Source organism: Dendropsophus ebraccatus, chromosome 11 (genome assembly GCF_027789765.1).
Source record: "Dendropsophus ebraccatus isolate aDenEbr1 chromosome 11, aDenEbr1.pat, whole genome shotgun sequence".
Taxonomy (NCBI): Eukaryota; Metazoa; Chordata; class Amphibia; order Anura; family Hylidae; genus Dendropsophus; species Dendropsophus ebraccatus.
Window position 1 is genome coordinate 97,694,404 of NC_091464.1, and position 26,585 is coordinate 97,720,988.

The window sequence follows — 26,585 nt, forward strand, 5'->3', positions numbered from 1 at the left end:
GCAGCTCACACAGGCTAGAGATCAGGAGGAGAGCATACATGGAGGGCAGCTCACACAGGCTGGAGGTGGGGAGGAGAGCATACATGGAGGTCAGCTCACACAGGCTGGAGGTGGGGAGGAGAGCATACATGGAGGGCAGCTTACACAGGCTGGAGGTGGGGAGGTGAGCATACATGGAGGGCAGCTCACACAGGCTGGAGATGGGGAGGAGAACATACATGGAGGGCAGCTCACGCAACCTGGAGATGGGAAGGAGAACATACATGGAGGGCAGCTCACACAGGCTGGAGATGGGGAGGTGAGCATACATGGAGGGCAGCTCACACAGACTAGAGATCAGGAGGAGAGCATACATGGAGGGCAGCTCACACAGGCTGGAGGTGGGGAGGTGAGCATACATGGAGGGCAGCTCACACAGGCTAGAGATCAGGAGGAGAGCATACATGGAGGGCAGCTCGCACAGCCTGGAGATGGGGAGGAGAACATACATGGAGGACAGCTCACACAGGCTAGAGATCAGGAGGAGAGCATACATGGAGGGCAGCTCACACAGACTAGAGATCAGGAGGAGAGCATACATGGAGGGCAGCTCACACAGGCTGGAGGTGGGGAGGTGAGCATACATGGAGGGCAGCTCACACAGGCTAGAGATCAGGAGGAGAGCATACATGGAGGGCAGCTCGCACAGCCTGGAGATGGGGAGGAGAACATACATGGAGGACAGCTCACACAGGCTAGAGATCAGGAGGAGAGCATACATGGAGGGCAGCTCACACAGACTAGAGATCAGGAGGAGAGCATACATGGAGGGCAGCTCACACAGGCTGGAGGTGGGGAGGTGAGCATACATGGAGGGCAGCTCACACAGCCTGGAGATGGGAAGGAGAACATACATGGAGGACAGCTCACACAGGCTGGAAATCGGGAGGAGAGCATACACGGAGGGCAGCTCACACAGACTAGATATGGGAAGGAGAACATACATGGAGGGCAGCTCACACAGACTAGATATGGGGAGGAGAGCATACATGGAGTGCAGCTCACACAGGCTGGAGATGGGGAGGAGAACATACATGGAGGGCAGCTCACACAGGCTGGAGGTGGGGAGGAGAGCATACATGGAGGGCAGCTCACACAGGCTGGAGGTGGGGAGGTGAGCATACATGGAGGGCAGCTCACACAGGCTAGAGATCAGGAGGAGAGCATACATGGAGGGCAGCTCACACAGGCTAGAGATCAGGAGGAGAGCATACATGGAGGGTAGCTCGCACAGCCTGGAGATGGGAAGGAGAACATACATGGAGGGCAGCTCACACAGGCTGGAAATCGGGAGGAGAGCATACACGGAGGGCAGCTCACACAGACTAGATATGGGAAGCAGAACATACATGGAGGGCAGCTCACACAGGCTGGAAATCGGGAGGAGAGCATACACGGAGGGCAGCTCACACAGACTAGATATGGAGAGGAGAGCATACATGGAGGGCAGCTCGCACAGCCTGGAGATGGGGAGGAGAACATACATGGAGGGCAGCTCACACAGACTAGATATGGGGAGGAGAGCATACATGGAGGGCAGCTCACACAGACTGGAGATGGGGAGGAGAACGTACATGGAGGGCAGCTCACACAGGCTGGAGATGGGGAGGAGAACATACATGGAGGGCAGCTCACACAGCCTGGAGATGGGGAGGAGAACATACATGGAGGGCAGCTCACACAGGTTGGAAATCGGGAGGAGAGCATACATGGAGGGCAGCTCACACAGACTAGATATGGGGAGGAGAGCATACATGGAGGGCAGCTCACACAGGCTAGATATGGGGAGGAGAGCATACATGGAGGGCAGCTCACACAGACTGGAGATGGGGAGGAGAACGTACATGGAGGGCAGCTCACACAGGCTTGAGATGGGGAGGGGAACATACATGGAGGGCAGCTCACACAGCCTGGAGATGGGGAGGAGAACGTACATGGAGGGCAGCTCACACAGCCTGGAGATGGGGAGGAGAACATACATGGAGGGCAGCTCACACAGGTTGGAAATCGGGAGGAGAGCATACACGGAGGGCAGCTCACACAGACTAGATATGGGGAGGAGAGCATACATGGAGGGCAGCTCACACAGGCTGGAGATGGGGAGAAGAACATACATGGAGTGCAGCTCACACAGGCTGGAGATCAGGAGGAGAGCATACATGGAGGGCAGCTCACACAGGCTGGAAATCGGGAGGAGAGCATACATGGAGGGCAGCTCGCACAGGCTGGAGATCGGGAGGAGAGCATACATGGAGGGCAGATCACACAGACTGGAGATGGAGAGGAGAGCATACATGGAGGGCAGATCAGACAGGCTTGAGATGGGGAGGAGAGCATATATGGAGGGCAGATCACACAGCCTGGAGATAGGGTGGAGAACATGCATGGAGGGCAGATCACACAGGCTTAAGATGGGGAGGAAAGCATATATGGAGGGCAGCTCACACCGGCTGGAGATGGGGAGGAGAGCATACATGGAGGGCAGCTTACACAGGCTGGAGGTGGGGAGGTGAACATACATGGAGGGCAGCTCACACAGGCCGGAGATCGGGAGGAGAGCATACATGGAGGGCAGATCAGACAGGCTTGAGATGGGGAGGAGAGCATATATGGAGGGCAGATCACACAGGCTGGAAATAGGGAGGAGAACATACATGGAGGGCAGATCACACAGGCTTAAGATGGGGAGGAGAGCATACATGGCGGGCCGCTCACACAGACTAGATATGGGGAGGAGAGCATACATGGCGGGCCGCTTACACAGACTAGATATGGGGAGGAGAGCATACATGGCGGGCCGCTCACACAGACTAGATATGGGGAGGAGAGCATACATGGCGGGCCGCTCACACAGACTAGATATGGGGAGGAGAGCATACATGGCGGGCCGCTCACACAGACTAGATATGGGGAGGAGAGCATACATGCCCCGACCCTTCTCCCTGCATACAGCACATGAGAGACCGTATTGCCTGAGGAAGGTCCATAGCGGACCGAAACATCGCACCATATGTTATTTGGTCTCATCTCTTGCATTTCTTATGTACGGTCGGAGTAAATACCTTGTACCTATTTGCTCACTTATTCTTGCAACATCGAGTGCCGTGGTTTTCCTCCTATACATGGAGAGAAGATCACACAGGCTTGAGATGGGAAGGAGAGTATACATGGAGGACAGATCACACAGACTGTATAAAGGGAGGAGAGCATATATGGAGGGTAAATCACATAAGCTGGAGATGGGGAGGAGAGCATACTTGGAGGTCAGATTACACAGACTGGAGATGAGGAGGAGAGCATTCATGGAAGACATCACTCTTAATATGGAGGAGTGCATACATGAAGGGCAGATCACACAGAATGTATAAAGGGAGGACAACATACATGGTTGGCAGATCACACAGGCTGGAAATGGGGAGGGGAGCATACATGAAGGACAGATCACACAGACTGTATATAGGGAGGAGAACATACATGGAGGGCAGATCACACAGACTGGAGATGGATAGGAGAGCATACAAGGAGGGAAGATCACACAGGCTGGAGATGGGGAGGAGAGCATACATGGAGGGCAGATCACACAGACTGGAGATGGGGAGGAGAGCATACATGGAGGGCAGATCACACAGACTGGAGATGGGGAGGAGAGCATACATGGAGGGCAGATCACACAGGCTGGAGATGGATAGGAGAGCAGACAAGGAGGGAAGATCACACAGGCTAGAGATGGGGAGGAAAAAGCATACATGGAGATGGTGACAAGAACATACATGCAGGTCAGATCATACAAGTTGGAGATGGTGAGGAGAACATACATGGAGGGCAGCTCACACAGACTGGAGATAAAGAGGAGAGCATATATGGAGGGCTGCAGACCCTGCTGAAGATAGTGAGGAGGACATCCATAGAGGGCAGCTCACACAGGCTGGTGTTGTGGAGGAGAGAAGATACAAAGCAGCCTCCAGAGATTATTCATCAGCTGTGTAGCCGAGCACCCAAATAAATCTATATACCTGAGTACACAGAGCTCACGTTCAGCATGTATCTTTGGGAGGAAGCCCCCAAATGAGAGAATGACTGCAATCTGATTGGCCCACACAGACACTCTGGGCCAGACACATCCTATCTCAGTATGAGGAGCGTACTGGAGATGAGGCAGAATATCAGGCCACTCGTTCAGGAAGATTTCATCCCTATTCATCGCTCCCTATAATCCCTCCAGTCCTCATTGTGTTGACTCTTCAGAATGTGAATGGAGCGACAGCCCTGATGTAACACAGCCAATATGCACTTCAGGAAGGTCCTTGTATCCTGCAGCAATGCAAGCGGTGGCGGCAGCGAGCCAGCCGGGCCTTATTTACCACCTCCCCGAGGAGCTGCCGGTAATGAGTCCGACAGATCATATGACGCATGAAGCCTCCATCCAGGTATCAGCAGCTGAAGTGCCCCATTCCTGCCAGCGGCTGATGTGATCAGGAGGTAAGGAGTCGCTGATCTTACAGGAAAGCAGAAAAGGCAGAATCTCCCGGGGGCAGAAATGAGAACGTTTCATCATCTGCCTGTTCTGCTATCTCCACTGCCATCACCTGGGGCAGAACCGGGACCAGGACTGAAGTATTTCCGGCTACATGGCAAGATTGTGGAGAGGCAGAAGATCATCACCAGAAAGGCCTCCTCCACCCACCTCATCTATCCACCTCCTCCACCCACCTCATCTATCCACCTCCTCCACCCGCCTCATCTATCCATCTCCTCCACCCACCTCATCTATCCACCTCCTCCACCCGCCTCATCTATCCACCTCCTCCACCCGCCTCATCTATCCACCTCCTCCACCCACCTCATCTATCCACCTCCTCCACCCGCCTCATCTATCCACCTCCTCCACCCACCTCATCTATCCACCTCCTCCACCCATCTCATCTATCCACCTCCTCCACCCACCTCATCTATCCACCTCCTCCACCCGCCTCATCTATCCACCTCCTCCACCCGCCTCATCTATCCACCTCCTCCACCCACCTCATCTATCCACCTCCTCCACCCGCCTCATCTATCCACCTCCTCCACCCACCTCATCTATCCACCTCCTCCACCCGCCTCATCTATCCACCTCCTCCACCCGCCTCATCTATCCACCTCCTCCACCCGCCTCATCTATCCACCTCCTCCACCCACCTCATCTATCCACCTCCTCCACCCGCCTCATCTATCCACCTCCTCCACCCGCCTCATCTATCCACCTCCTCCACCCACCTCATCTATCCACCTCCTCCACTAACCTCATCTATCCACCTCCTCCACCCGCCTCATCTATCCACCTCCTCCACCTGCCTCCTCCACCCACCTCATCTATCCACCTCCTCCACCCACCTCATCTATCCACCTCCTCCACTAACCTCATCTATCCACCTCCTCCACCCACCTCATCTATCCACCTCCTCCACCCACCTCATCTATCCACCTCCTCCACCCCCCTCATCTATCCACCTCCTCCACCCGCCTCATCTATCCACCTCCTCCACCCGCCTCATCTATCCACCTCCTCCACCCGCCTTATCTATCCACCTCCTCCACCCATCTCATCTATCCACCTCCTCCACCTGCCTCATCTATCCACCTCCTCCACCCATCTCATCTATCCACCTCCTCCACCCATCTCATCTATCCACCTCCTCCACCTGCCTCATCTATCCACCTCCTCCACCCATCTAATCTATCCACCTCCTCCACCCACCTCATCTATCCACCTCCTCCACCCACCTCATCTATCCACCTCCTCCACCTGCCTCATCTATCCACCTCCTCCACCTGCCTTATCTATCCACCTCCTCCACCCGCCTCATCTATCCACCTCCTCCACCTGCCTCATCTATCCACCTCCTCCACCCATCTAATCTATCCACCTCCTCCACCCACCTCATCTATCCACCTCCTCCACCCGCCTCATCCACCTGCCTCATCCACCCGCCTCATCTATCCACCTCCTCCACCCACCTCATCTATCCACCTCCTCCACCCGCCTCATCTATCCACCGTCCTCCACCCATCTCATCTATCCACCTCCTCCACCCACCTCACTATCCACTCTCCTCCAACCACCTCAATCTATCCACCTCCTCCACCCACCTCAATCTATCCACCTCCTCCACCCGCCTCATCTATCCACCTCCTCCACCCACCTCATCTATCCACCTCCTCCACCCACCTCATCTATCCACCTCCTCCACCCACCTCATCTATCCACCTCCTCCACTAACCTCATCTATCCACCTCCTCCACCTGCCTCATCTATCCACCTCCTCCACCTGCCTCCTCCATCCACCTCATCTATCCACCTCCTCCACCTGCCTCGTCTATCCACCTCCTCCACCCACCTCATCTATCCATCTCCTCCACCCGCCTCATCTATCCACCTCCTCCACCCGCCTCATCTATCCACCTCCTCCACCCGCCTCATCTATCCACCTCCTCCACCCGCCTCATCTATCCACCTCCTCCACCCGCCTCATCTATCCACCTCCTCCACCCGCCTCATCTATCCACCTCCTCCACCTGCCTCCTCCATCCACCTCCTCCACCTGCCTCATCTATCCACCTCCTCCACCCGCCTCATCTATCCACCTCCTCCACCTGCCTCCTCCATCCACCTCATCTATCCACCTCCTCCACCTGCCTCCTCCACCCATCTAATCTATCCACCTCCTCCACCTGCCTCATCTATCCACCTCCTCCACCTGCCTCCTCCATCCACGTCCTCCATCCACCTCATCTATCCATCTCCTCCACCTGCCCACCTCATCTATCCACCTCCTCCACCTGCCTCCTCCATCCACCTCCTCCACCTGCCTCATCTATCCACCTCCTCCACCCGCCTCATCTATCCATCTCCTCCACCTGCCTCCTCCATCCACCTCATCTATCCACCTCCTCCACCTGCCTCCTGCCCCCCGCCCACCTCCTCCAGCTGCCTCCTCCGCCCACCTCATCTATCCATCTCCTCCACCCATCTCTTCTATCCACCTCCTCCACCTGCCTCATCTATCCACCTCCTCCACCCGCCTCATCTATCCACCTCCTCCACCTGCCTCATCTATCCTCCTCCTCCACTAACCTCATCTATCCACCTCCTCCACCCATTTCGTCTATCCACCTCCTCCACCCGCCTCATCTATCCACCTCCTCCACCCGCCTCATCTATCCACCTCCTCCACCCGCCTCATCTATCCACCTCCTCCACCCGCCTCATCTATCCACCTCCTCCACCCACCTCATCTATCCACCTCCTCCACCCGCCTCATCTATCCACCTCCTCCACCCACCTCATCTATCCACCTCCTCCACCCATCTCATCTATCCACCTCCTCCACCCACCTCATCTATCCACCTCCTCCACCCACCTCATCTATCCACCTCCTCCACCTGCCTCCTCCACTCACCTCATCTATCCACCTCCTCCACCCACCTCATCTATCCACCTCCTCCACCTGCCTCCTCCACCCACTTCATCTATCCACCTCCTCTACCCACCTCATCTATCCACCTTTTCCACCCACCTCATCTATCCACCTCCTCCACCCACCTCATCTATCCACCTCCTCCACCTGCCTCCTCCACCCACCTCATCTATCCACCTCCTCCACCCACCTCATCTATCCACCTCCTCCACCTGCCTCCTCCACCCACTTCATCTATCCACCTCCTCTACCCACCTCATCTATCCACCTCTTCCACCCACCTCATCTATCCACCTCCTCCACCCACCTCATCTATCCACCTCCTCCACCTGCCTCCTCCACCCACTTCATCTATCCACCTCCTCCACCCAACTCATCTATCCACCTCCTCCACCCACCTCATCTATCCACATCCTCCACCCACCTCATCTATCCACATCCTCCACCCACCTCATCTATCCACCTCCTCCACCCACCTCATCTATCCACGTCCTCCACCCACCTCATCTATCCACCTCCTCCACCTGCCTCCTCCACCCACTTCATCTATCCACCTCCTCTACCCACCTCATCTATCCACCTCCTCCACCCACCTCATCTATCCACATCCTCCACCCACCTCATCTATCCACATCCTCCACCCACCTCATCTATCCACCTCCTCCACCCACCTCATCTATCCACCTCCTCCACCCACCTCATCTATCCACCTCCTCCACCCATCTAATCTATCCACCTCCTCCACCTGCCTCATCTATACACCTCCTCCACCCACCTCATCTATCCACCTCCTCCACTAACCTCATCTATCCACCTCCTCCACCCACCTCATCTATCCACATCCTCCACCCACCTCATCTATCCACCTCCTCCACCCACCTCATCTCTCCACCTTTTCCACCCGCCTCCTCCATCCACATCCTCCATCTGCCTCCTCCATCCACCTCATCTATCCATCTCCTCCACCTGCCCACCTGATCTATCTACCTCCTCTGCCTGCCTCATCTATCCATCTCCTCCACCTGCCTCCTCCATCCACCTCATCTATCCACCTACTCCACCTGCCTCCTCCGCCCACCTCATCTATCCACCTCCTCCACCTGCCTCCTCCATCCACCTCATCTATCCACCTCCTCCACCTGCCTCCTGCCCCCCGCCCACCTCCTCCAGCTGCCTCCTCCGCCCACCTCATCTATCCACCTCCTCCACCTGCCTCCTGCCCCCCGCCCACCTCCTCCAGCTGCCTCCTCCGCCCACCTCATCTATCCATCTCCTCCACCCATCTCTTCTATCCACCTCCTCCACCCGCCTCATCTATCCACCTCCTCCACCTGCCTCATCTATCCACCTCCTCCACCCACCTCATCTATCCACCTCCTCCACCCACCCCATCTATCCACCTCCTCCACCTGCCTCATCTATCCACCTCCTCCACCCATCTCATCTATCCACCTCCTCCACCTGCCTCATCTATCCACCTCCTCCACCTGCCTCATCTATCCACCTCCTCCACCCACCTCATCTATCCTCCTCCTCCACCCACCTCATCTATCCTCCTCCTCCACCTGCCTCCTCCATCCACCTCATTTATCCACCTCCTCCACCTGCCTCCTGCCCCCCGCCCACCTCCTCCAGCTGCCTCCTCCGCCCACCTTATCTATCCACCTCCTCCACCCACCTCATCTATCCACCTCCTCCGCCCACCTCATCTATCCACCTCCTCCACCCGCCTCATCTATCCACCTCCTCCACCGATTTCATCTATCCACCTCCTCCACCTGCCTCATCTATCCACCTCCTCCACCCGCCTCATCTATCCACCTCCTCCACCCGCCTCATCTATCCACCTCCTCCACCCGCCTCATCTATCCACCTCCTCCACCCGCCTCATCTATCCACCTCCTCCACCCACCTCATCTATCCACCTCCTCCACCCATCTAATCTATCCACCTCCTCCACCCACCTCATCTATCCACCTCCTCCACCCGCCTCCTCCACCCATCTCATCTATCCACCTCCTCCACCCACCTCATCTATCCACCTCCTCCACCTGCCTTATCTATCCACCTCCGCCACCCACCTCATCTAACCACCTCCGCCACCCACCTCATCTATCCACCTCCTCCACCTGCCTCCTCTATCCACCTCCTCCACTAACCTCATCTATCCACCTCCTCCACCCATTTCGTCTATCCACCTCCTCCACCCGCCTCATTTATCCACCTCCTCCACCCGCCTCATCCACCCGCCTCATCTATCCACCTCCTCCACCCGCCTCATCTATCCACCTCCTCCACCCGCCTCATCTATCCACCTCCTCCACCCACCTCATCTATCCACCTTCTCCACCCGCCTCATCTATCCACCTCCTCCACCCACCTCATCTATCCACCTCCTCCACCTGCCTCCTCCATCCACCTCCTCCACCTGCCTCCTCCACCCACCTCATCTATCCACCTCCTCCACCTGCCTCATCTATCCTCCTCCTCCACTAACCTCATCTATCCACCTCCTCCACCTGCCTCCTCCATCCACCTCATCTATCCACCTCCTCCACCTGCCTCCTCCATCCACCTCATCTATCCACCTCCTCCACCTGCCTCCTGCCCCCCGCCCACCTCCTCCAGCTGCCTCCTCCGCCCACCTCATCTATCCCCCTCCTCCACCCATCTCATCTATCCACCTCATCTATCCACCTCCTCCACCTGCCTCATCTATCCACCTCCTCCACCCGCCTCATCTATCCACCTCCTCCACCCATTTCATCTATCCACCTACTCCACCCATTTCATCTATCCACCTCCTCCACCCGCCTGATCTATCCACCTCCTCCACCCGCCTCATCTATCCACCTCCTCCACCCACCTCATCTATCCACCTCCTCCACCCACCTCATCTATCCACCTCCTCCACCCACCTCATCTATCCACCTCCTCCACCTGCCTCATCTATCCACCTCCTCCACCTGCCTCCTCCACCCACCTCTTCTATCCACCTCCTCCACCCACCTCATCTATCCACCTCCTCCACCTGCCTTATCTATCCACCTCCTCCACCTGCCTCCTCCACCCACTTCATCTATCCACCTCCTCTACCCACCTCATCTATCCACCTCCTCCACTAACCTCATCTATCCACCTCCTCCACCTGCCTCATCTATCCACCTCCTCCACCCACCTCATCTATCCACCTCCTCCACCTGCCTCCTCCACCCATCTCATCTATCCACCTCCTCCACCTGCCTCCTCCATCCACATCCTCCATCTGCCTCCTCCATCCACCTCATCTATCCATCTCCTCCACCTGCCCACCTCATCTATCTACCTCCTCCACCTGCCTCCTCCGCCCACCTCATCTATCCACCTCCTCTACCTACCTCATCTATCCACCTCCTCCACCTGCCTCCTGCCCCCCGCCCACCTCCTCCACCTGCCTCCTCCGCCCACCTCATCTATCCATCTCCTCCACCCATCTCATCTATCCAGCTCCTCCACCTTCCTCCTCCATCCACCTCATCTATCCATCTCCTCCACCCATCTCTTCTATCCACCTCTTCCACCTGCATTCTCCATCCACCTTATCTGTCCACCTCCTCCACCTGCCTCCTCCGCCCACCTCATCTATCCACCACCTCCACCTGCCTCATCTATCCACCTCCTTCACCCATCTCATCTATCCACCTCCTCCGCCCACCTCATCTATCCACCACCTCCACCTGCCTCCTCCATCCACCTCATCTATCCACCTCCTCCACCTGCCTCATCTATCCACCTCCTCCACCTGCCTCATCTATCCACCTCCTCCACCTGCCTCATCTATCCACCTCCTCCACCTGCCTCATCTATCCACCTCCTCCACCCGCCTCATCTATCCACCTCCTCCACCCGCCTCATCTATCCACCTCCTCCACCCGCCTCATCTATCCACCTCCTCCACCCGCCTCATCTATCCACCTCCTCCACCCGCCTCATCTATCCACCTCCTCCACCCGCCTCATCTATCCACCTCCTCCACCCATCTCATCTATCCACCTCCTCCACCTGCCTCATCTATCCACCTCCTCCACCTGCCTCATCTATCCACCTCCTCCACCTGCCTCCTCAATCCACCTCATCTATCCACCTCCTCCACCTGCCTCATCTATCCACCTCCTCCACCCATCTCATCTATCCACCACCTCCACCCGCCTCATCTATCCACCTCCTCCACCCACCTCATCTATCCACCTCCTCCACCTGCCTCATCTATCCACCTCCTCCATCCATCTCATCTATCCACCTCCTCCACCCACCTCATCTATCTGCCTCCTCCACCCACCTCATCTATCCGCCTCCTCCACCCATCCACCTATCTGCTAGAAGAGAATATACCATATAGTATGATAATTGTAGACTCTTCTTATCACCAGTGATAATAAGGATCCGGGGCTGAATTGAGACCCCCCATAACCCTGAGATAGGATGAGTGAGGTTTGGGGGGTTGTTCTTTGCTGTGTATGGAGTCTTCCTCCCTCCTTGGCTGATGCCGCCATCTTACAGAAGCAGTCCAGGTTTTATACTGCATGCTAACTATTCCTAGTCCCTCACTCTCCAGCCCCTCTCGGCTGGATGTTTATACAGCGGCTACTACTATCTCTATGGGATAAGGGACTGACATGTTAGTTCTTTGGGCCAATGGACGATTGAGCTTCAGAATGTCAATAAATCGATGGTACAGGCGGCACTTTAAGCAGAGACCACCGCCCAAACTCCGCACATACCCTTAAGGACCTATTACACCAAAAGATGTTGGACAGATTATCTTACAGATTTTTTCAGCCAAAGCCAGGAATGGATTTGAACAGAGGAGAAATCTCATTCTTATCTTTACGACCTGTTCTCTGTTTATAATCCGTTCCTGACATTGGCTGAAAAAAATCTGTCAGATAATTTGTCAGACATCTTTTGGTGTAATAGGGCCCTTAGTGTGTTATATATGGCCAGACTCAAGTCATGTGACCAACAGGTGATGTTGTTAGGGCCCTATTCCACCGGACGATTATCGTTTGCATAATCGTTAATGATTAACGATCTCAAACGACCGCTATTGCGAAAGACCTGAAAACGTTCACTCATTTCCATGGAACGATAATCGTTACTTATGATCGTATTTGCGATAGTTTTTTCTTCGCTATTTATTCGCTATTGCGTTCGTATCTATTGTGAACGACCGAACGACGTCTTATTCAACGCGAATGATTTGCGAACGAGCAACGATAAAAATAGGTCCAGGTCTTATAAAGCGATCAACAATTTCTCGTTCGGTCGTTAATCGTTAACTGCATTTCAACCGACTGATTATCGTTTAGATTCGAACGATTTAACGTTAATCTGAACGATAATCGTCCGGTGGAATAGGGCCCTTAGGGGCAGCTGTGGTAAGACTCCGCCTTCTCTCTGCAAAGCCAGAGTTCATGGGAACTGTAGGAAATCATTTCACTGGGTGACTACAGTTTGGCTGCCACATCAGGTCACACAGGTCAGCACCAGGTATACCGCGCCCCTGCTCTGTCCTAGTCATTATGGCCTCAGTGCTGCCCCCTCTGCCTGTGGCGAGGATCGTAGTGGCCTCCCTGCTGCTTCCTTCATGTGCTGCTCCGTTCCACTGAATGAGGTCTTTGGCACGTCGTTCCTTCACCTCCTGTCTCCACTCTTATTTGATGGCCACGTGCCCAGATCTTAGTGTGACAGCAGGTAAAGTGAGTGCACTGGCTCTGCTCCCTGTACAGACAACAAGGGGCTCGGTATATACAGCGTCCACCAGTGCAGGGGTACAGGAGGCTCCAGCCACGGATCCTGACTCCTGAGGTTATGGTGTGGCTAATGTACAGTGTCCTCCTGGATAGGAATCCGGCTAGAACAGCGCAGGAGCAGTATGATGGCAGCATCCGCATCACTGTCCAAACCCTGCCGGTGCTCAGCCATCAGTCACTCAGTGGAGGATCAGCATGATGGCAGAGGATCAGTCCCTCACTATGGACACTGCTGCAGATCCTGGTGAGCTTGGTGACGTGCAGGGCAGTTACCCACTATATACAGCCTTATACTATAATATGGATAGAAATTACACTTAGTTTGATATATCTGGTGTCCCATGGCCTGTAATTGCGCGTCCCGTGTGTATTCAGACATCTCACAGAGATTTGAGAGGGAGGATTATAAATCCTCAGAGTATTATCGCTTCCCCCGCAATAAGCGCCTCCTAATCTCTACGTATGAAATGTGACAGATATCAACTAATGCTCAGAATGATTCATTCCTGTATCGGCATCTGCATTCATAATATAGGACTGATAGGGATGTAACACTGGCATAAGGACATGCTGGGAGTTGTGGTTGGAGATCACTAACCTGAGCATTATAGGCCAATCATGTCATCATATATAGGGTATGGGCCCTATTACACGGAGCCATAATCCGCTGATTCGGACGATTATCACTCTGTGTAATGGAAACAACGATCAGCGGATGACAACGATCATCAGCTGATCTTTGATTTAGGTTTAGACCTAAAATCATAGGGCACTGACCGTGCATCGCTACATGTAATAGCGATGCGCAGCCAATGGCTGACAATTCCCCAAACACCTGACACCTTACCTCTCCCGCTCCTGGCCTTCTCTCCTGCGCAGCTTCCCCATCCCAGCGGCTGCAGCTTCCGAGCAGCCTGTCAGCTGCCGATGGGACCGGGAAGCTGCAAAGCACAAGAGAGAAGACCGGAAGTGGGGAGAGGTAAGGTATCAGATGTTTCGGCAAGGGCTGCATGGACATCGCTAACGATGTCCATGCAGCTTTTACTGCCTGATTATCAGGCTGTCTAATAGGTCCAGTATAATAAAGGATGTAACTCAGGATCAGTATTGTAATGTATGTACACAGTTACCTTACCAGCAGAATAGTGAGTGCAGCTCTGGAGTCTAATGCAGAATGTAACTCTGGATCAGTAATGTCTGTGTGAGCAGCCTTCCATGTATGCTTCCCTTACAAGCACTGCAGTACACTCAGTATAGGATAAGTAATGTATGAACACATAGCAGCAGCTCTCCATATATACTCTTCTCCCTATCTCCAGCTTGTGTGATCTGCCCTCCATGTATGCTCTCCTCCCCATCTCCAGTCCATGTGATCTGTCCTTTATGTATGCTTTCCCTCTTATATACAGCCTGTGTGATCTGTCCTCCATGTATGCTCTCTCCCCTATATACAGCCTGTGTGATCTGCCCTCTATGTATGCTCTCCCCTATATACAGCCTGTGTGATCTGTCCTCTATGTATGCTCTCCTCCCCATCTCCAGTCCGTGTGATCTGTCCTCTATGTACTTTCCCCCTTATATACAGCCTGTGTGATCTGTCCTCTATGTATGCTCTCCCCCCTATATACAGCCTGTGTGATCTGTCCTCTATGTATGCTCTCCTCCCTATATACAGCCTGTGTGATCTGTCCTCTATGTATGCTCTCCCCCCTATATACAGCCTGTGTGATCTGTCCTCTATGTATGCTCTCCCCCCTATATACAGCCTGTGTAATCTGTCCTCTATTTATGCTCTCCCCCCTATATACAGCCTGTGTGATCTGCCCTCTATGTATGCTCTCCCCTATATACAGCCTGTGTGATCTGTCCTCTATGTATGCTCTCCTCCCCATCTCCAGTCCATGTGATCTGTCCTCTATGTACTTTCCCCCTTATATACAGCCTGTGTGATCTGTCCTCTATGTATGCTCTCCCCCCTATATACAGCCTGTGTGATCTGTCCTCTATGTATGCTCTCCCCCCTATATACAGCCTGTGTTATCTGTCCTCTATGTATGCTCTCCTCCCTATATACAGCCTGTGTGATCTGTCCTCTATGTATGCTCTCCCCCCTATATACAGCCTGTCAGGGCCGGTTTTAGACAAAATGTGGCCCTGGGCAAAGTTGAAGGTGGGGCCCCAAATGCTAAAATATTGTAGCAGCAATTTAAGGTCCCTATACACTTTACTTTTTTGTCAGTGGTTGGCGCGCTGCTCGAGGTGGGGTGATCTTCTGTGACCTTAAATAAGACCCCTCTGTGCCCCATATAGTAGGTAGGTCCCTCTGTGCCTCCATAGTACATATAGTCAGTATCCCTCTGTAGGTAATTCTTCTGGTAGTTACCTCCACCACCCAGTATGTAGTATCCACCAATATAGGAGACATCTCACTGTAGGTTATACACCTGTTAGCTAGCCCCCCCCCCCCCCCCCCAGCATCTCCCCTGATAGTTACCCCCCCCAGAGCACATAGCATCTCCCCTGATAGTTGCCCCCCCCCAGCATCTCCCCTGATAGTTACCCCCCCCAGCACATAGCATCTCCCCTGATAGTTGCCCCCTCAGCAGATAGCATCTCCCCTGATAGTTACCCCCCCAGCACATAGCATCTCCCCTGATAGTTGCCCCCTCAGCAGATAGCATCTCCCCTGATAGTTACTTCCCCAGCACATAGTATCTCCACTGATAGTTGCCCCCTCAGCAGATAGCATCTCCCCTGATAGTTACCCCCCCAGCACATAGTATCTCCACTGATAGTTGCCCCCTCAGCAGATAGCATCTCCCCTGATAGTTACCCCCCCAGCACATAGCATCTCCCCTGATAGTTGCCCCCTCAGCAGATAGCAGCTCCCCTGATAGTTACCCCCCCAGCACATAGTATCTCCACTAATAGTTGCCCCCTCAGCAGATAGCAGCTCCCCTGATAGTTACCCCCCCAGCACATAGTATCTCCACTAATAGTTGCCCCCTCAGCAGATAGTTACCCCCCCCGCACATAGCATCTCCCCTGATAGTTACCCCCCCCCCCCCCCCCCCAGCACATAGCATCTCCACTGAGTAGTAGTAGTATCAGGAGTGGGGGTAATAATAGCAATGGTAGTGGGAGCAGTATTAGGGGTAGTAGTAGAGCAGTATTGAGAGTAGTATTGGGGGTAGTAGTAGAGCAGTATTGGGGGTAGTAGTAGAGCAGTATTGGGGGTAGTATTAGGGGTAGTAGTAGGACAGTATTGGGGGTAGTAGTAGAGCAGTATTGGGGGTAGTAGTAGAGCAGTATTGGGGGTAGTATTAGGGGTAGTAGTAGGACAGTATTGGGGGTAGTAGTAGAGCAGTATTGGGGTAGTAGTAGAGCAGTATAAGGCTCCGTTCCCACTGAGGAAAGGTAGCGGAATTCCGCGACGGAATTGTCCGCCGCGGAATGCCGTTAGCCTCCCGCTCATAATGGGAGTCTATGGGAGGCGCGCGCTCCTGCCCTGTCCGCGCTGAAAAATGAACATGTTCATTCTTCAGCGCGGACAGGGCAGGAGCACCCGCCTGCCATAGACTCCCATTATGAGCGGGAGGCTAACGGCATTCCGCGGCGGACAATTCCGTCGCGGAATTCCGCTACCTTTCCTCAGTGGGAACGGGGCCTTAGGAGTAGTATTAGAGGTAGTAGTAGAGCAGTATTGGGGGTAGTAGTAGGGCAGTATTGGGGGTAGTAGTAGAGCAGTATTAGGAGTAGTATTGGGGGTAGTAGTAGAGCAGTATTGGGGGTAGTAGTAGGGCAGTATTAGGAGTAGTATTGGGGGTAGTAGTAGAGCAGTATTGGGGGTAGTAGTAGAGCAGTATTAGGAGTAGTATTAGGGGTTAGTAGTAGAGCAGTAATAGGAGTAGTATTGGGGGTAGTAGTAGAGCAGTATTGGGGGTAGTAGTAGAGCAGTATTAGGAGTAGTATTGGAGGTGGTAGTAGTAGGGCAGTATTGGGGGTAGTAGTAGAGCAGTATTAGGAGTAGTATTGGAGGTGGTAGTAGTAGGGCAGTATTGGGGGTAGTAGTAGAGCAGTATTAGGAGTAGTATTGGAGGTGGTAGTAGTAGGGAAGTATTGGGGGTAGTAGTAGAGCAGTATTAGGAGTAGTATTGGGGATAGTAGTAGAGCAGTATTAGGAGTAGTATTGGAGGTGGTAGTAGTAGAGCAGTATTGGGGGTAGTAGTAGGGAAGTATTGGGGGTAGTAGTAGAGCAGTATTAGGAGTAGTATTGGGGGTAGAAGTAGAGCAGTATTAGGAGCAGTATTGGGGGTAGTAGTAGAGCAGTATTGGGGGTAGTAGTAGAGCAGAGGAGAGATATGGGGGTAGAAGTAGAGCAGTATTAGGAGTAGTATTGGGGGTAGTAGTAGAGCAGTATTAGGAGCAGTATTGGGGGTAGTAGTAGAGCAGTATTAGGAGTAGTATTGAGGGTAGTAGTAGGGCACTATTGGGGGTAGTAGTAGAGTAGTGTTGGGGATAGTAGTAGAGCAGGGGAGAGATATGGGGGTACTGTATCATACAGAATCCCCTCCCCATATACTGTTCACTAGGCCCTGAATGGGGGAGGGGATCCTGTGTGATTCAGCACCCACCTCCACCATGTACTGTTCAGGGCCTGGTGCCCATAGATACAGAGGGAGGAGTGCCCTGAACAGTATATGGTGGAAGGGGGGGCTGCATCATACAAGATCCCCTGCCCCCTTCCTGTATACTGTTCGCTAGGTATATGGGGAGGGGGTTACTGTTTTATAAAGACCCCCGAGGCTCCGGCCACCCACGGCCATAAGCCCCACCCCTTGGCCGCAAGTCCCCCCTAGCCTCTGCGACCCTCTGCCCCCCAAACACCCCCCAGCCTCCTTTTCTTTACCTGGGCTTGCCGTTCGTCCTCTTCTCTAGGGCACAGGCAGCTGTTCTTCTCTTCTCTGCGGTCCTCACAGCTCAGCTCCTTCGTTCATTAGTGGAGCAGGGGAGCTGCTTGTGCTGCTCTGCTTCCTGCTCCACTAATGAAGGAAGGAGCTAGGGGGCCTCAGGGGGATGGGCTGGAGCAGCAGGGAATAACTCCTTCTCCCCTGAAGGTAGAGAGAAGGCACACACACACTTCCCTCTTGAAGGTAGAGGAAAGGACTGAGGTAGACAGGAAGTGACATAGCATCCCCAGCCAAAGCTCGACGGCTATTGGGGTTACTATGGCAGCCGGGGAAAGTCACGTGACACCAAGCCCATTGCATCATCACACCATTAAACCATAGGCAGATACATATGCATGAGAAATACTAGACTTGAACACTGGGGGGGGGGGGCGACATAATACCAGCAGTTTACAGTGGCCATTATAGTTTCCAAAACAGGAACAATAGAATACTCCTGACACCAATATACACTTTTAGGAGAAATTAGAGAAAACCTCTGTTCTGGGACACTGCACCTCCCCATCTCAAGCCTGTGTGATCTGCCCTCGATGTATTCTCTCCTCCCTATACCTAGCCTATGATCTGCTCTCTATGTATGCTTTTCTCCCCATCTCAAGCCTGTGTGATCTGCCCTCGATGTATTCTCTCCTCCCTATACTTAGGCTTGAGATGGGGAGGAAAGCATACATAGAGAGCAGATCACAGGCTGTGTGATCTGCCCCCGATGTATGCTCTCCTCCCCATCCCCATCCCCATCCCGTGTGAGCTGCCTTCTATGTATGCTCTGCTTCCCATCCCCAGCCTGTGTGATCTGCCCTCGATGTATTCTCTCCTCCCTATACTTAGGCTTGAGATGGGGAGGAAAGCATACATAGAGAGCAGATCACAGGCTAAGTATAGGAAGGAGAGAATACATCAAGGGCAGATCACACAGGCATGAGATGGGGAGGAAAGCATACATAGAGAGCAGGCTGTGTGATCTGCCCCCGATGTATGCTCTCCTCCCCATCCCCATCCCCAGCCTGTGTGAGCTGCCTTCTATGTATGCTCTGCTTCCCATCCCCAGCCTGTGTGATCTGCCCTCCATGTATGCTCTCCTCTCCATCTCCAGCCTGTGATCTGCCCTCCTTGTATGCTCTCCTCTCCATCTCCAGCCTGTGATCTGCCCTCCTTGTATGCTCCCCTCCCCATTCCCACCCTGTGTGATCCGCCCTCCATGTATGCTCCCTGTACAATCGCTCTATGTGTGCTCTGTATAGTGGAGACCACTTGCACACTCTGATGGTTGTGCCCACCATTGATAACTCCAGCTCACTATCGGGGTCAGTGTATTGCAGCACTAGAGGTGGTGACCATAGTGGATTACCAAGGTCCGGGCCTAATATGTGCTGACTCTTAGGTTTTTTTTGTTTTTTTTAGATGTTTGAATGGTTGGACATTAGGGGGCCCCACTTTTTTACACTCTGGATAATGGAGGATGTGCTGTGACGTCATGTGACTAACGTTGCGATATCTTTCAGGATTACTTGCTGCCATCTGCCGTTCCAGAGTAAGTGGCTATACGTGGGGACGGAGAGAGGAAACACACACGTTGTAAATATTTTATCCTTCGTCCTTTCTGGATATGTGGTGATGTGGAACAAGGCAATAGAGCTGTAAGTACACCCTCCCGTAATCCCACCATGCATCCTCATCAGAAAGCGCACAGCTCAGAGTGCTGGGATAGTCAGAGAGAGAGCACACAGCTCAGAATGCTGGGATAGAGAGAGCACACAGCTCAGAATGCTGGGATAGTCAGAGAGGGCACACAGCTCAGAATGCTGGGATAGTCAGAGAGAGCACACAGCTCAGAATACTGGGATAGCCAGAGAGAGCACACAGCTCAGAATGCTGGGATAGCCAGAGAGAGCACACAGCTCAGAATGCTGGGATAGTCAGAGAGAGCACACAGCTCAGAATGCTGGGATAGTCAGAGAGAGCACACAGCTCAGAATGCTGGGATAGTCAGAGAGAGCACACAGCTCAGAATGCTGGAATAGTCAGAGAGAGAGCACACAGCTCAGAATGCTGGAATAGTCAGAGAGAGAGCACACAGCTCAGAATGCTGGGATAGAGAGAGCACACAGCTCAGAATGCTGGAATAGTCAGAGAGCACACAGCTCAGAATGCTGGGATAGTCAGAGAGCACACAGCTCAGAATGCTGGGATAGAGAGAGCACACAGCTCAGAATGCTGGGATAGTCAGAGAGCACACAGCTCAGAATGCTGGGATAGTCAGAGAGAGCACACAGCTCAGAATGCTGGGATAGAGAGAGAGCACACAGCTCAGAATGCTGGGATAGTCAGAGAGAGCACACAGCTCAGAATGCTGGGATAGAGAGAGCACACAGCTCAGAATGCTGGAATAGTCAGAGAGAGAGCACACAGCTCAGAATACTGGGATAGTCAGAGAGAGCACACAGCTCAGAATGCTGGGATAGTCAGAGAGAGCACACAGCTCAGAATGCTGGGGGATAGAGAGAGCACACAGCTCAGAATGCTGGGGGATAGAGAGAGCACACAGCTCAGAATGCTGGGGGATAGAGAGAGCACACAGCTCAGAATGCTGGGGGATAGAGAGAGCACACAGCTCAGAATGCTGGGATAGTCAGAGAGAGAGCACACAGCTCAGAATGCTGGGATAGTCAGAGAGAGAGCACACAGCTCAGAATGCTGGGATAGTCAGAGAGACCACACAGCTCAGAATGCTGGGATAGTCAGAGAGAGAGCACAGCTCAGAATGCTGGGATAGTCAGAGAGAGCACACAGCTCAGAATGCTGGGATAGTCAGAGAGAGAGCACAGCTCAGAATGCTGGGATAGAGAGAGCACACAGCTCAGAATGCTGGGATAGTCAGAGAGTACACAGCTCAGAATGCTGGGATAGTCAGAGAGAGCACACAGCTCAGAATGCTGGGATAGTCAGAGAGAGCACACAGCTCAGAATGCTGGGATAGTCAGAGAGAGCACACAGCTCAGAATGCTGGGATAGAGAGAGCACACAGCTCAGAATGCTGGGATAGTCAGAGAGAGAGCACACAGCTCAGAATGCTGGGATAGTCAGAGAGAGAGCACACAGCTCAGAATGCTGGGATAGTCAGAGAGATCACACAGCTCAGAATGCTGGGATAGAGAGAGCACACAGCTCAGAATGCTGGGATAGAGAGAGCACACAGCTCAGAATGCTGGGATAGAGAGAGCACACAGCTCAGAATGCTGGGATAGAGAGAGCACACAGCTCAGAATGCTGGGATAGTCAGAGAGAGCACACAGCTCAGAATGCTGGGATAGAGAGAGCACACAGCTCAGAATGCTGGGATAGAGAGAGCACACAGCTCAGAATGCTGGGATAGTCAGAGAGAGCACACAGCTCAGAATGCTGGGATAGAGAGAGCACACAGCTCAGAATGCTGGGATAGTCAGAGAGCACACAGCTCAGAATGCTGGGATAGTCAGAGAGAGCACACAGCTCAGAATGCTGGGATAGAGAGAGCACACAGCTCAGAATGCTGGGATAGAGAGAGCACACAGCTCAGAATGCTGGGATAGAGAGAGAGCACACAGCTCAGAATGCTGGGATAGAGAGAGCACACAGCTCAGAATGCTGGGATAGAGAGAGCACACAGCTCAGAATGCTGGGATAGAGAGAGCACACAGCTCAGAATGCTGGGATAGAGAGAGCACACAGCTCAGAATGCTGGGATAGAGAGAGCACACAGCTCAGAATGCTGGGATAGAGAGAGAGCACACAGCTCAGAATGCTGGGATAGTCAGAGAGAGCATACAGCTCAGAATGCCGGGATAGTCAGAGAGCACACAGCTCAGAATGCTGGGATAGTCAGAGAGAGCACACAGCTCAGAATGCTGGGATAGTCAGAGAGAGCACACAGCTCAGAATGCTGGGATAGTCAGAGAGATCACACAGCTCAGAATGCTGGGATAGTCAGAGAGACAGCACACAGCCCAGAATGCTGGGATAGAGAGAGCACACAGCTCAGAATGCTGGGATAGTCAGAGAGAGCACACAGCTCAGAATGCTGGGATAGTCAGAGAGAGAGAGCACACAGCTCAGAATGCTGGGATAGTCAGAGAGAGCACACAGCTCAGAATGCTGGGATAGTCAGAGAGCACACAGCTCAGAATGCTGGGATAGAGAGAGCACACAGCTCAGAATGCTGGGATAGAGAGAGCACACAGCTCAGAATGCTGGGATAGAGAGAGCACACAGCTCAGAATGCTGGGATAGAGAGAGAGCACACAGCTCAGAATGCTGGGATAGTCAGAGAGGGCACACAGCTCAGAATGCTGGGATAGTCAGAGAGAGAGCACACAGCTCAGAATGCTGGGATAGTCAGAGAGCACACAGCTCAGAATGCTGGGATAGTCAGAGAGAGAGCACACAGCTCAGAATGCTGGGATAGTCAGAGAGCACATAACTCAGAATGCTGGGATAGTCAGAGAGAGAGCACATAGCTCAGAATGCTGGGATAGTCAGAGAGAGAGCACACAGCTCAGAATGCTGGGATAGAGAGAGAGCACACAGCTCAGAATGCTGGGATAGAGAGAGCACACAGCTCAGAATGCTGGGATAGTCAGAGAGAGAGCACACAGCTCAGAATGCTGGGATAGTCAGAGAGAGAGCACAGCTCAGAATGCTGGGATAGAGAGAGCAACAGCTCAGAATGCTGGGATAGTCAGAGAGCACACAGCTCAGAATGCTGGGATAGTCAGAGAGAGCACACAGCTCAGAATGCTGGGATAGTCAGAGAGAGCACACAGCTCAGAATGCTGGGATAGTCAGAGAGAGCATACAGCTCAGAATGCCGGGATAGTCAGAGAGCACACAGCTCAGAATGCTGGGATAGTCAGAGAGAGAGCACACAGCTCAGAATGCTGGGATAGTCAGAGAGAGAGCACACAAGCTCAGAATGCCGGGATAGTCAGAGAGAGCACACAGCTCAGAATGCTGGGATAGTCAGAGAGAGCACACAGCCTCAGAATGCTGGGATAGAGAGAGAGCACACAGCTCAGAATGCTGGGATAGTCAGAGAGAGCACACAGCTCAGAATGCTGGGATAGTCAGAGAGAGCACACAGCTCAGAATGCTGGGATAGTCAGAGAGCACACAGCTCAGAATGCTGGAATAGAGAGCACACAGCTCAGAATGCTGGGATAGTCAGAGAGAGCACACAGCTCAGAATGCTGGGATAGTCAGAGAGAGCACACAGCTCAGAATGCTGGGATAGAGAGAGCACACAGCTCAGAATGCTGGGATAGTCAGAGAGAGAGCACACAGCTCAGAATGCTGGGATAGAGAGAGCACAGCTCAGAATGCTGGGATAGTCAGAGAGAGCACACAGCTCAGAATGCTGGGATAGTCAGAGAGAGCACACAGCTCAGAATGCTGGGATAGTCAGAGAGAGCACACAGCTCAGAATGCTGGGATAGTCAGAGAGCACACAGCTCAGAATGCTGGGATAGAGAGAGCACACAGCTCAGACTGCTGGGATAGTCAGAGAGAGAGCACACAGCTCAGAATGCTGGGATAGTCAGAGAGAGAGCACACAGCTCAGAATGCTGGAATAGTCAGAGAGACAGCACACAGCTCAGAATGCTGGGATAGAGAGAGCACACAGCTCAGAATGCTGGAATAGTCAGAGAGCACACAGCTCAGAATGCTGGGATAGTCAGAGAGAGCACACAGCTCAGAATGCTGGGATAGAGAGAGAGCACACAGCTCAGAATGCTGGGAATAGTCAGAGAGAGAGCACACAGCTCAGAATAGCTGGGATAGTCAGAGAGAGCACACAGCTCAGAATGCTGGGATAGTCAGAGATGAGAGCACACAGCTCAGAATGCTGGGGGATAGAGAGAGCACACAGCTCAGAATGCTGGGGGATAGAGAGAGCACACAGCTCAGAATGCTGGGGATAGAGAGAGCACACAGCTCCAGATGCTGGGGATAGAGAGAGCACACAGCTCAGAATGCTGGGATAGTCAGAGAGAGAGCACACAGCTCAGAATGCTGGGATAGTCAGAGAGAGAGCACACAGCTCAGAATGCTGGGATAGTCAGAGAGACCACACAGCTCAGAATGCTGGGATAGTCAGAGAGAGAGCACAGCTCAGAATGCTGGGATAGTCAGAGAGAGGCACACAGCTCAGAATGCTGGGATAGTCAGAGAGAGAGCAACAGCCTCAGAATGCTGGGATAGAGAGAGCACACAGCTCAGAATGCTGGGATAGTCAGAGAGTACACAGCTCAGAATGCTGGGATAGTCAGAGAGAGCACACAGCTCAGAATGCTGGGATAGTTAGAGAGAGAGCACACAGCTCAGAATGCTGGGATAGAGAGAGAGCACACAGCTCAGAATGCTGGGATAGTCAGAGAGAGAGCACACAGCTCAGAATGCTGGGATAGTCAGAGAGATCACACAGCTCAGAATGCTGGGATAGAGAGAGCACACAGCTCAGAATGCTGGGATAGAGAGAGCACACAGCTCAGAATGCTGGGATAGAGAGAGCACACAGCTCAGAATGCTGGGATAGAGAGAGCACACAGCTCAGAATGCTGGGATAGTCAGAGAGAGCACACAGCTCAGAATGCTGGGATAGAGAGAGCACACAGCTCAGAATGCTGGGATAGAGAGAGCACACAGCTCAGAATGCTGGGATAGTCAGAGAGAGCACACAGCTCAGAATGCTGGGATAGAGAGAGCACACAGCTCAGAATGCTGGGATAGTCAGAGAGAGCACACAGCTCAGAATGCTGGGATAGTCAGAGAGAGCACACAGCTCAGAATGCTGGGATAGAGAGAGCACACAGCTCAGAATGCTGGGATAGAGAGAGCACACAGCTCAGAATGCTGGGATAGAGAGAGAGCACACAGCTCAGAATGCTGGGATAGAGAGAGCACACAGCTCAGAATGCTGGGATAGAGAGAGCACACAGCTCAGAATGCTGGGATAGAGAGAGCACACAGCTCAGAATGCTGGGATAGAGAGAGCACACAGCTCAGAATGCTGGGATAGAGAGAGCACACAGCTCAGAATGCTGGGATAGAGAGAGAGCACACAGCTCAGAATGCTGGGATAGTCAGAGAGAGCACACAGCTCAGAATGCTGGGATAGTCAGAGAGATCACACAGCTCAGAATGCTGGGATAGTCAGAGAGACAGCACACAGCCCAGAATGCTGGGATAGAGAGAGCACACAGCTCAGAATGCTGGGATAGTCAGAGAGAGCACACAGCTCAGAATGCTGGGATAGTCAGAGAGAGAGAGCACACAGCTCAGAATGCTGGGATAGTCAGAGAGAGCACACAGCTCAGAATGCTGGGATAGTCAGAGAGCACACAGCTCAGAATGCTGGGATAGAGAGAGCACACAGCTCAGAATGCTGGGATAGAGAGAGCACACAGCTCAGAATGCTGGGATAGAGAGAGCACACAGCTCAGAATGCTGGGATAGAGAGAGAGCACACAGCTCAGAATGCTGGGATAGTCAGAGAGGGCACACAGCTCAGAATGCTGGGATAGTCAGAGAGAGAGCACACAGCTCAGAATGCTGGGATAGTCAGAGAGCACACAGCTCAGAATGCTGGGATAGTCAGAGAGAGAGCACACAGCTCAGAATGCTGGGATAGAGAGAGCACACAGCTCAGAATGCTGGGATAGTCAGAGAGAGAGCACACAGCTCAGAATGCTGGGATAGTCAGAGAGAGAGCACACAGCTCAGAATGCTGGGATAGAGAGAGAGCACACAGCTCAGAATGCTGGGATAGAGAGAGCACACAGCTCAGAATGCTGGGATAGTCAGAGAGAGAGCACACAGCTCAGAATGCTGGGATAGTCAGAGAGAGAGCACAGCTCAGAATGCTGGGATAGAGAGAGCACAGCTCAGAATGCTGGGATAGTCAGAGAGCACACAGCTCAGAATGCTGGGATAGTCAGAGAGAGCACACAGCTCAGAATGCTGGGATAGTCAGAGAGAGCACACAGCTCAGAATGCTGGGATAGTCAGAGAGAGCATACAGCTCAGAATGCCGGGATAGTCAGAGAGCACACAGCTCAGAATGCTGGGATAGTCAGAGAGAGCACACAGCTCAGAATGCTGGGATAGTCAGAGAGAGAGCACACAGCTCAGAATGCCGGGATAGTCAGAGAGAGCACACAGCTCAGAATGCTGGGATAGTCAGAGAGAGCACACAGCTCAGAATGCTGGGATAGAGAGAGCACACAGCTCAGAATGCTGGGATAGTCAGAGAGAGCACACAGCTCAGAATGCTGGGATAGTCAGAGAGCACACAG

The 26,585-nt window shown here is 53.2% G+C and overlaps 1 protein-coding gene across 3 annotated transcripts in view; it reads left to right on the forward strand.

The window, feature by feature from the left end:
- STXBP5L (syntaxin binding protein 5L) overlaps positions 1–26,585 on the forward strand; it is a 244,647-nt gene that overhangs the window by 103,490 nt on the left and 114,572 nt on the right. For all 3 annotated transcript variants that reach the window (XM_069944600.1, XM_069944597.1, XM_069944598.1), the window contains exon 5: positions 19,761–19,895. In XM_069944600.1, coding sequence (XP_069800701.1) covers positions 19,761–19,895 — 135 coding nt within the window. The remainder of the gene's footprint in view (positions 1–19,760; positions 19,896–26,585) is intronic.